This window comes from Labeo rohita, chromosome 14, assembly GCF_022985175.1.
Source record: "Labeo rohita strain BAU-BD-2019 chromosome 14, IGBB_LRoh.1.0, whole genome shotgun sequence".
NCBI lineage: Eukaryota > Metazoa > Chordata > Actinopteri > Cypriniformes > Cyprinidae > Labeo > Labeo rohita.
The window spans coordinates 17,614,137-17,627,005 of NC_066882.1; the positions used below are offsets into that span (position 1 = coordinate 17,614,137).

Sequence of the window (12,869 nt, forward strand, 5' to 3'; positions counted from 1 at the left end):
AAAGTGGTGAATATAATACAATTTAATGATAGCAAACGAGATGCTGAAATTACTACACTACAAAAAAAAAAAGCTTTTCGAACTTAGATTTTTTTTTGTCTTGTTTCCAGCACAGATATTTAAAAATTAAATCAAGAAAGATTTTCTAGACAAAGAAATAAATAAATAAAAAATAAAAATTAAGCAAGTTTTTGCTTGAAACAAGCTAAATAATCTGCCAACGGGATAAGCAAAATAAGTTTGTTTTCTGTTGGAAATAATATTATTTCAAAGATTTGCTTGTTCTGAGCAAAAACTCACTTAATTTTGACTGTTTCTTGAGTTTTTTCTGAAAACAAGACAAATTTTTTTTTACTTGTCTAGAAAATCCTTCTTGATTCAAGATTTTTTACATATCTTGGCTGGAAACAAGACAAAAAAATCTAAGTGCAGTGGAAAAATAGATTTGGTATTGTACACATTTTGTACAATATTATAAACAAAAAAAAGTCAGCTTATTTTAACTTAATTTAATGTACTAAAATAGCACACTAAAACAGAAATAAAAATTATAACACTATAAAGACATAAAAAATAAACTACCAAAAATGACAAACTATAATTCCAAAATGAAAATTGAAAATATATTGATTTAAAATATAAAAAAATTACAATAAATAGCACTAAAATACTACAACGTTACAGTGGTATCTCAATGATACTATAAGGTTTTTTTAAGAAAGAAAAAAAAAAAAAAAAAAAAATATATATATATATATATATATATATATATATTTATATAAACTCATTTTAAATTAACTTCATGTACTAAATAATAAAAATTAATAAAAACTTGTCTACACACTACTATATATATATATATATATATATATATACACACACACACACACACATATACATACACACAATACATAAATATATACAAAACATTAAAAAAATACAATTAATAACACTAAAATACTACAATATTACAATAATATCTTAATGATACTATGATGCTATTTGAGAAATAAGGAAAAAAACAATCAAAAACTGGTTCAAAAATATGGTACCACTTTACAATAAGGTTAGTTAACATAAATTAAGAATGAACAATTCTTCTACAGCATTTATTAATCTTAGTTAATGTTAAGTTCAGCATTTAATAATGCATTAGTAAAATCACAAGCTGTGTTTGTTAACATTAGTTAATGCACTGTGATCTAACATTAACAATGAATGACTATTTTTTAACTAACATCAACAAAGATTAATAAATGGTAATAAATATTGTTTATAGTTCATTCATTTTAGTTAATACTAACAGACACTATTGTAAAGTGTTGCCATAATGCCATAATATAATAATAATCAATAATAAAAATACAAACAAAAAGAGATAACACAATGGAGCTGATGCTGATTATTTTAAAATTGCCAATTATTAGCAGATTAATTGACTATCACTGGTTATATCATCCAAGTTCCATAAAATGATTGAAGTTTTCATCAATGAATCAATCCATCCAAAAAAAAAAAAAAAAAAAAAAAACAGCAGTTTTGAGAACTGATGATGTAGGCAAAATATGCCATGCTTCTTACAAAGCTCTGAGAGGCTTTTCAGAATACAAATTGAGATATTAGTTCCTTTTGAAAAGCTACTGTTATCCCTCTACTGCTGAAAACAGCACAACTGTCAAAGATCCCTCTCCAGCCCATACACAAGGGAGTCGGGATGCAGAGGAAATGAGAGGAAGTGAGAGAGAGAGATAGAAAGACACAGAGAGGGAGAGAGAGAGAGACAGACAGATAGGATTAACATCGACTGAAGCTCTTCCGGATCATTCCTTTCACGCCAAACCTTTTCAAAATTTGAGTACAGTAGGGTTAGACTGCACTCATTTCTCCAGAAAGATATATCATAATGCCAATGCAAACACTTATTTTTGTTGTGTCATCTAATATAGTATATAAGTACCAAATAAGGCTGGGTGGTCTATACCAGATAAAATGCTTTGTTCATACTGTGGTATATACACAGTATAATTATTGGTCAGGGCTTCTTTACATTATTTACATGTGAGCATGGTACAAGAAGAAATGCAAAAATACAAAACAGAATGTGTCCCAAACAAGTCAAGACAATGAGAACTTATTTATCATTTGAAAATTATTTCAATTTATACTATTATCCAATATAAATCACAAAAGAATCATATTTATCTATTCATTTATTCTCCAAATTGCTTATCCTCTAGGGTCGAGGGTAAATAATTACATTCTGATACAAATATTGTTTTCATGATATATCATTATTCACACTGTGATAAAAGACCCAGTCTAACTAACAACTCAATTAACCTGTTTCATTATATTAAAATGTCTATAGTGATGCTTGGTTCATGGAGTAATCCTCTAAATGACTTGCACAGTAATTAACATGCAGTGTTAGGGCTGGTTAAGATCGTAGACAGAACAGCACATGCATAACAATAAGGACCACTGCCTTTATACTACAAGGAGAGCAACTTCAAATGACCTATCAGGGCTCGAAATTGCGGCAGTTTTGGTCGCATATGCTCCCATATATTTGGGAGCATTTGTGCGAGTGCGAGTAATTGTTGCGGTGCGACTTGTTTTCATTTCTTCACAAAACTTTCGCTAAGCACTGCACAGTATATGACTGCTGTGAGCTGATACAGTGAGCCGTTCTATCCAACATTAGCTTACATAACCAGTTAAACTTCATCTTTACATTTTTAGCTTTAAAGGGGTCATCGGATGCTAAGTTCACTTTTTCATGTTGTTTGAAGATTAATGTGTGTTGGCAGTGTATGTAAAAATCTACCCTATAATGATAAAAATCCATGCAGTGGTTTTGAATTAATCTGTAAAAAAGCCTAACGTGGCTAAATGCGGCTAAAGTAAACAAGATCGTCATTCCACAGAGAGAAGAGAGGGGCGGGGTGAGCAGAGCTCATTTGCATTTAAAGGAACAACCCCTTAGAATGAGATGATTTTTGCAGAGCTCATTTTGACAAGGTAAAAAGGGTGTTGTTTTACAAAACCATTGAGAATTTTTTATCAAAGTATATTATAGACTTTTCATTAAGACCCTAAAGAATCAAATCAACTTGTGGAAAATGGGCATCCGATGACCCCTTTAATCCAGATTTTAGATAGTAGCCGTCAATAACTCACATTGCGCTTTGTTGGAACTCGGAACCGGTTTTTGCTCCAAACATTTTCTTTCAACCGATTTGCACTGCATTGCAATTAGGGGTGTGCGATATGAACATTTTTGATTGTGGACGATTAAAATATCCCTACGATCTGCTGTTATTGAAGAAATAAAGTAGGCCTATCATGCTACAGCGCACATTCTATCAGCTGCAGTTGTGGCGCCTCAGTCTCACGCGGCACACATTCACACCAAACGAATTCCACTCACTTAACACTGCAATTATTTGCAATCACACAAGTACATTATTTGCATGTGCTTTAAACCTTGCTGCTTAAACATTTCATTCGCGTGCTGACATGCGCTTACATTTGAAGCATGCGCACTCAAAAAAGGCCTGTCAAGCAGCGCCTGATTACTGGGGTAAGTCATCTTTCATGTGTGGTTTGACCCAGGTGTTTTATGTACCAAAATTTCACAAAGCTAAAGCCTGTCAGATCATTCTGTTTTTGCTTCAGATATTGAAATTATAAATCTAATTTAAATCAGAAACAGGTTAGCATGCAGCATCTTTGTGTGGATTAAGTTTAAAAATGCAGTGGTTGCCTCTAATTTAAATCGCAACAGAGAGTTCGAGACAAAATAAACCCCTTGTTCATGTACTCGTATTTTTATTCTTTCTTGTCCCTTTCTTAAGGCAATAATTAACTATTAAAATAGCCCATTTGTTTGTAAAGCATCAGCAATCAGAATCGGCCATGAAGAATCAAGATCAGTGCATTACTAAAAAGAAGTGTGTGGTAAAGAATTCAGGATCAGGTTCGACTGGTGAAGCTATTAATCATCAGGATGTTGCTGGCCGTTCCTCTTAATTGGCAATTGTGGTGCTCCTTAATATTCATTGGGTGCTCCTAAATTTGATTTGGTGCTCCTAACGTTTTGAACTTGGGAGTACCAGTGCTACCAAGTAAAAAAAGTTCATTTAAAGTCCTGCCTATATGATATTAAAGTAATAAACCAAGACAGTCCATGCATTAACAATGGGTTAAATGGTGACGTTCAGCCAGGACAAAGTGGTTCCAAACAAAAACATGACAAAAGGCACCAGTGAGCAATAATAATCTGATTAATCAATGTTCATTTTCACAATAAAACAACATGTCATAACCACGTCATGAACAGCTTATAGTTAGTCACATTAACTATTATTTGGCAGAAGAATTTGTTTCTACCACTTGACAAAAGACATTTTTTTAAGCCCTTGCATCCCAACTGTAGCTTACTGACCAAAGGCAACAGCGTGTTTTCTCTCGTAGCATGTGGCTAAGCAGAGCTAATATGTCTTGGAGGGATATGTTTAGCATGAGACTAATTAAAGATCAATGTTATAGACAACATAGGTGTTCAATCCTGTGGAGAAAAAAGAAAGTGTCTCGGCTTGCTCATAAGTGTTGCTTGATTCTTATACCGCCTGTCAGGGTTCAAAGTGTCCATGTTTCACCAGTGCGCTTTCAATCCTGCATGCTTCCTGTCAAAACACAGATGCAGGAAGAGGATTTCCTACTCGAACAAGAGAGCTGAATTGACTTTCTTAAGGAAATGAAGGCAGGAGGAAGAGTTGCCGGTTTTAAAACAATGGTGAAGTGAGATGTGGCGTTCTGGTGAATGCGGAGGGCGCGGAGGGTCAACGCAACAGCACCCAAAGAAGGAAGTGTGTTTTTCCCCTCTTCCAGTAGTAGAGCAGCTGCATTCTGATGCGTGATTACTACAACAAGCACATATTAAAACTATGGCTTGCATATGAATTATTTATATTTTCTGCATATGTAATGACTCCATTTTAAATAAAACACTGAGTGGGAGAAATTCATCTAAGTAATGAGTTACTTTCTGTAAACGTGTCAACAGTAAAACATATGTGACTTAGAGTCAACAAGGTATGGAAATAATATATAAATATATATATATATATATATATATATATATACAGGGGTTGGACAATGAAACTGAAACACTGGCCAGTATAGGCCAGTTGGAGGTTTCATGGCTAAATTTATGCAGCCTGGTGGCCAGTCTTTACTGATCGCACATTCCACCAATAAGAGCAGAGTGTGAAGGTTGACTATGTGCACCCAATAGCTCAAACACTGTACCCTGAAGGTGGTGCCGTGTATTAGGATGATAATGCACCAATACACACAGCAAGACTGGTGACAAGAGTGATTTGATGAACATGAAAGTAAAGTTAAACATCTCCCACGGCCTGCACAGTCACCAGATCTGAATATTATTGAGCCACTTTGGGGTGTTTTGGAGGAGTGAGTCAGGAAATGTTTTCATACACCAACATCACATAGTGACCTGGCCACTGTTCTGCGAAAGGAATGGCTCAAAATCCTTCTGGCTACTGTGCAGGACTTGTATTTGTCATTCCCAAGATGAAATAATGCTGTATTGGCTGCAAAAGGAGGCCAAACACCATACTAATTGTGGTCTAAACCCAGTTGTTTCAGTTTCACTGTCCAACCCCTGTATATATATATATATATATATATATATATATATATATATATATATATATATAAATGAACAATTCTGTTCCAGATTTGATTCCATGAATGATTTTGTCAGTCAGGTAGAGAAAGTACTCTACATGCATGTGTGGGCAATATGACCAGAATCTTATATCACAATATGAGTAATTTTACTACACGGTAAAGATACATGTCTCAATTTTAGTGCTTTTAGCGCTGTTTTAGCTGTTTTAGTGCTAATATTACGAGATTAAAGTCGTAATATTTCATAATAAAGTCGTAATATTCGTAATATTTCGGGCGGCACAATTAATCAAATTTGTGTGTATTTTTCCTCCAGGTTATCTTAAGGGTTTTAATGTAATTTTTTTAAAAATGTAATTTTTACTTTTTTACTTTTTTATATTAATATTACAAGAATAAAGATGAAATATTACGAGAATTGAGTCGGAATACTATGAGAACAAAGTCAAAATATTTCAAAATATAATATTTTGAGAGTACAGTACAGTGGCCGAGAGAGCTCGATGCGCTGCAAATGAAAAAACACATGGAAATTAAGAAAAGACCTTCATCAGTTTGACACCACGTGTGCTGCAAATAGTCACAACACAACCAAATACAGAAACGCACAAACCACATCAGAAATGTTTAAGGGAACCACAACAACTTAAGTGGCGAACCTGGTTGGGACATGCATCAATGTATCCTCTGAAAGATGCGATTTCTGTTTATTTTAACATCTTTTGTTCGATTAACATGAATGACATACAACAGGAATGTTAGACTGCTGTCACTGTAAGAGCTGCCTGGATCCAATATTCTGTTAAACATGTTTTCTTTCTCAGCTGTTTGCTTTTACTTACAGACCTACATTACTGTTTATGAGAACACTTATAAAGATTGGCATGCTGACACATAAAGATTGGCATGCTGACACATGCAAGTCTGTGTATTTAACTGTTTAAGGCATATAAAGCGGCAAAAACAACTCTAAAAAACAACTTTAATAGTCTCACGCTCTGTGAACATCATCTTCATATATAGTGAAATTAGTTCTCTTTCACTGTGCTTGAACAGCTTAAAATCACTTGTTTTTAAACCACAGTGCTTAAAAACATGCACAAACCATACGTTTTCATGACCATGTAGCACAACAACGTCATGTGAGCTTGAAACCGTGATCGAGACGATAGTCCAAAATTTCTACCAGTCGACAAATCGGGTTGATTGTGTTTACCGATATATTGCCCACCTCTATTTACATGTTAGGAAGAAAAAGTTTAAAAAATGATTAAAGTCATGATGTGCAGCTCATTAGATGAATACGTACTTCAGCTGACTCAAATCGATAACTCATGAGTTTCAAATCATTTTGATGAATCGTTTTGATTTGAGAATCTAATCATTTGTTGACAAAATTAGAGTGTATTGGTTGTGTTGCATGTTTATTGTTGCATGCAACAAGTGAGGATAATGCCATAGAAAAGCAGTGAAAAGATCAATAACCACTTACAGCTGAACATCACAAATATCTTTTGTATAACCCATGAATCCAACTATGACTCAGCTCTTGATTTATAACTCTACCCATTTGCTTTGGAGAAACAAGTTCCATGTGTAAAAGTTAAAGCATAAACCTGAAAGGTCATTGGATGGGACTTTACAGCACACTGGTTTAACTGTGAACCTCTATTACCATGTGCGCATGGTAATCTACAACAAAACTGCTGAAGACTGAATATGAGCATGAGTATGGAATATGGGATGAAAAGACGGCAAGATCAAAGGACGTCGAGGGCTGCAAGGTTTCTGCAAGGTACACTGCTCCTGGCTGATAGCCGTCCATCTGGACCCGACGCCCCGCTGTTATCATTTGAAACGTCCGTGTGGTTTAAACCATCAGCTCTATCATAACTGTCATAACACCTATGACGGAGCTGGTGTCATAACTGTCAACTGTCATTTATGCTAATGGCCAGTTCAGCAGAAAAACAAATCATTTTCATTCTACAGCGTTATGCTGTAAATATGAAGAAAACAAGGCATGTTTAGTGATATTTCTTTAACACAATACATTGGTGACATTGTAAAACCCTAGGGGCTATAACAGATATAACCCCTGTACACTATATTCCAAGTCGTCTCAAGCCATATGAGATCTGTGCATGTTTGTGTGTTTATAGTGGTATAAATCTTTTGAAGTGCAGGCCTTTTGTGTCTCAGAGCCGCCGTATACTGCAGCAGCAGCCATCACCGAGGACAGCTCTAAAAATAGAGCCGACTCTTCACAAGAACACCTGACAAGACTCCCTCTCTCACTCTTTTCCACTCTCTAACAGACGATCACACTTTCCATCTCTCAATCGCTTTGCTTCACTCCTCGCTGAATCTAATTACGGCAAAACAAGTATCAGCTCAGCGGCAGCAAAGTCTACCCATCAGCAGTCCTCATCAGGCCTAGGGCGTCAAATAACACGCTAAAACAGACACATATAAACACATTAACACACGAATATCTTACATTCACCCTTATTGTGTGAAAAGGGCTGAGGTTTGGTAATGCAGCACAATTAAGCCTAGCTACGAAATCCTCAATTGCTATTGTTGTTCTTAACTAGTGCAATTCTGTTCTGACAGGGTCATGAGGAAAATAAATGAGACTAACAAGGCAAATAATGAACTACAATTGAACATTATAGCAAAGTAAATAGGAGAAAATTCTTTGAATATAATGGTTCGTACTAATCTTTGGTTATTGATGTCGTAAGTCTGTGATAAGTGGTCATAAGTGGTATTTTGGTGAAAATACTATGGTCATATGGATAATTAAGTAAAATGGTTAGTAAAACATGAGTTTCTTATTCAGCTTTTGTCATGTCATAACGCTGCATATTCTTCCTTTTATAATAATTGTACAATAATTTAACAATAATTTTACAATAATTACAATGTTTGATTTTAAGGATTTTTTTCAATAAATATCAAACTAGATTACCATTCTGGGTTGCCACGTGATGTTCAATCTATAATCAGGGTTTTGAAGCAAAACTAGTTGAGAACCAGGAGATATACAGTAGTCAACATTAGAAGTGGATCAAAACCTTTCATCAAAGTTGTCCTAAAACCAAAACAATACCTGTTCTTGTCTTAGGACAATTTTGCTGAACTTTTTTGATCCACTTTAAATGTTGACTACTATAATCTACTGGTTGATACAGTTACCCTTAACCAGTACATAACTCAAATTGTGCAGCTTGTTGTGAAACTATGGTATTAAAAGCTTAAATGATCAAAATTATGATTTTTGCGAGCCCCGCAAACAATAACAAAACAAAATTTATATTTCTTTTTTTTAAAGAATTTTACAATAATTACAATGTTTGCTTTCAAGGATTTTTTAAAATAATAAACATGACATTTAGTTACTATTCTGGGTCGTCGCTTGATGTAAAATATATAATTTTGGTTACAAAACAAAACAAAACAAAAAAAAAACAAAACAATACAATACAATTTAGTTACTGATGTGGGTCGCCGCTTGATGTACAACATATAATTTTTGGTTCCAAAACAAAACAAAACAAAACAAAAAAACAAAAAGTTACTGATGTGGATCGCCCCTTGATGTCCAATATATAATTTTGGCTCTGAAACAAAACAAAACAAAACAAAACAAAACAAACCAAACCAAACCAAACCAAACAAACTAAACTACACTAAACAAAACCATCAAATTTAGTTAATGTTCTGGGTCGCCGCTTAATATCCAATATATAATTTTGGTTCCGTAACAAACCAAAGCAAACCAAACCAAAACGAAACTAAACTAAACAAAACAAAACAAAACAAAATGACACGAAACAAAACGTGTGAGTCGCCGCTTGATGTCCAATATATAATTTTGGTTCTGAAACAAAACAAACCAAAACAAACAAACAAAACAATTAAATTAAATTAAATTTAGTTACTGTTCTGGGTCGCCGCTTAATGTCCTACTTATAATTTTCGTTCTGAACAAAAGAAAACTTAACCAGTGTTTCTCAACCCTGGCCCTGGGCGCCACCCATTTTGTATGTCTTCCTTATCTAACACAACCATTTCAGGTCCTGGAGTTCCTCCTAATGAGCTCATGAAGTGTGTCAATCAGTGTGTTTAATTAGGGAGACACACAAAATGTGCAGTGTTGGGGGGTGCCCAGGACCAGGGTTGAGAAACACTAAACTACACTAAAAAAAAACATCACATTTAGTTAATGTTCTGTGTCACCGCTTAATGTCCAATAGATCATTTTGGATCTGTAACAAACCAAAGCAAACCAAACCAAAACGAAATGAAACAAAACATGAAACGAAATAAAACGTGAAATGAAACGAAACTAAACTAAACCATTTCAGGTCCTGGAGTTCCTTCTAATGAGCTCATGAGTAGAATCAGGTGTGTTTAATTAGGGAGACACACAAAATGTGCAGTGTTGGGGGGCACCCAGCACCAGGGTTGAGAAACACTAAACTAAACTTAACTACACTAAACAAAATCATCACTTATAGTTAATGTTCTGCTTCGCCGCTTAATGTCCAATAGATAATTTTGGTTCTGTAACAAACCAAAGCAAACCAAACCAAAAACGAAACACGAAACGAAACAAAACAAAACTATTTAGTTACTGATGTGGGTCACCGCTCGATGTCCAATATAAAATTTTGGTTCTGAAACTAAACAAACCAAAACAAACAAACAAAACAAAACAAAACCATCAAATTTAGTTACTGTTCTGGGTCGCCGCTTCATGTCCAATAGATAATTTTGGTTCTGAACGAAACGAAATGAAACGAAACAAAACAAAACAATTTGGTTACTGATGTGGGTCGCCGCTTGATGTCCTATATATAATTTTGGTTCTGAAACGAAACAAACCAAAACAAACAAACAAAACAAAACAAAACCATCAAATTTAGTTACTGTTCTGGGTCGCCGCTTGATGTCCTATATATAGTTTTGGTTCTGAAACGAAACAAACCAAAACAAACAAACACAGCAAAACAAAAAAAAAAAAAAAACAAAGCAAAAAAAAAACGAATTTAGTTAAATGTTTTGGGTTGTGGCTTGATGTCCAATATCTAATTTTGGTTCTGAAACAAAACAAAACAAAACAAAACAAAACAAAACAAAACAAAACAAAACAAAACAAAACAAATAACAAAACAATAAAATTGAGATATTGGTTTGGGTCGCCACTTGATGTCCAATATATAATTCTGGTTCTGAAGCAAAACAAAGAACAAAACCTGCACTCTCAAGGATGGACTTAAGCCACCAGAGACTAAAAGATCATAGAGACTCATTTGACTTGGTCCAGTAAGCAACCTCCCAGCAGCCACCCTGGACACCCTAGCAACTGCATAGCAACACACTAAAACCATTAATAGCATAGCATAGCAATGCCTCAGGAACCCTAGCAGCAAATACTCCACCAGCAAGAGCCACTCACATATTTATTTATTTATTTATTTTTATGTAAAAAAAAAATCTGTTTGTTCGACTAGATATGAGGCTAGTTATCTCATTGTGTAACCTGAAGACTTGCAGTATAGCATCACCCACTTTAAATCACTGTTGGACCAAACACACATTTAGCAACATACACACAAATAAGCCATATTGCTATGGTCAAAGGGTCATAAACTCTGATCACACACACATATATATAACCTAAACACACACAACATATAATCACAGCTAAGCAGTAGTGACACACAAAGAGGAACAGAAACAGTGAATAAGTACGATACCTGAGCCTTAACGCATTCCTGTGGAGGAGCCAGAATGAGGAGAGAAGCAGAGAAGAGGAGAGTTATTATCAGCCTGGGTTATTGAAGAGCAGAGCAGGCTCAGAGAAACCCTGTTAAGCACTTTGCAAGTCATACTACGGGAAGAAGAGAGGGACACATCCTTTATAAAAGCTCAGACGCTATCAAAAAACAACAGAGGGTAGTGCACACACACACATACACACACAGCTGAGAAACATGAGGCGGATGCTGAAATAAAAAGCCACAAAGCTAAAATAAAAGGGAACTCGGGCACTTCAGGTGAACGGAAAAACGGGTAATTATGCAACCAAATATGAACGATGGGAGGTCATTTAGTTATTGAACAACTGAAATGCCACGATCAGCAAACTATAAGATGTAAAAAAAACTGGTATTCGCTGACTGAATGAGGGTCTCATGATCATTAAAGACCAGCTGCCCCACAGTACCGGAGAGGAAGGGAAAAAGACAGATTTATAGAGACAAAATGGTACCCAGTGTAAGCCAACAACAAGGCAGTCGCTGTTCGCTGGTCTTAAAGTCACTATTGACAGACAAACTAATTTCATTTAAAGATTCTCTTGACGAGAGCAGTTTTCTTTCCTATTGAAAGCGGAAATTTGAGCTTGACATACTGAACGGCTTTAACCTTCAAAAAAAAAAAAAAAAAAAAAAAAAAAAAGCTTTAGTTTACATCAGTTTTGAACCATCATTTAGTACTTGCTACATTAGATGGAGACAGAAAAAGACTGTACATTTTACAATTCTACAATTTTATGGGGACTTCATGGGGTGTTTACAGCACAATTGTAAGTGTGATATAAGTGTAAATGCAACAAATTCCCTCAGTATTTTTGATAACTTGTGATTTTCAGCTAAAAATCTACATAACGGATTCATTACTGATGAGTTTTTCACTGCAAAACAGCATAAAAATGCTACAAATAGTACTAAAATTTGAGCAAAAATGTATGAAATAAAATAAAATTACCCAATCCTATAACCTCTTTTTAATGCAAATATTTTCTATCATCACTACACCAAACTATGAAAAAAAAATGTAGATAACAAAAATTTAAATAAAATACAAAAAAATGTAAAAACAAATAAAATAACAAAATAAAAAAGCAATTTCATGCAGCAATAATCAGAAAAAAAAAATCCAAATCCATGTTAGGACTAGGGGTGTAATGGTACACAGAGATGGATCACGGTTCGATATAAGTTTGGTACAACAGGAAATTTATTTTTTCATTTATTTTGAACAGACAGTAGTGCTACAATGTTGTGTTAGCAGTTGTTTTTGAATCTGAACTAGATTTAGGATTTAAAGCAAAAACAGAATGGTCTGATTTAAGATTT

At 34.5% G+C, this 12,869-nt stretch overlaps 1 protein-coding gene across 8 annotated transcripts in view; it reads right to left on the reverse strand.

The window, feature by feature from the left end:
- rapgef2b (Rap guanine nucleotide exchange factor 2b) overlaps positions 1-12,869 on the reverse strand; it is a 128,555-nt gene that overhangs the window by 45,711 nt on the left and 69,975 nt on the right. For 6 of the 8 annotated variants that reach the window (XM_051128247.1, XM_051128249.1, XM_051128253.1 and 3 more), the window contains one exon: positions 11,487-11,504. The exons of the other annotated variants lie outside the window; for them this stretch is intronic. In XM_051128247.1, the coding sequence (XP_050984204.1) occupies positions 11,487-11,504 (18 nt within the window). The remainder of the gene's footprint in view (positions 1-11,486; positions 11,505-12,869) is intronic. 8 annotated transcript variants of the gene reach the window in all.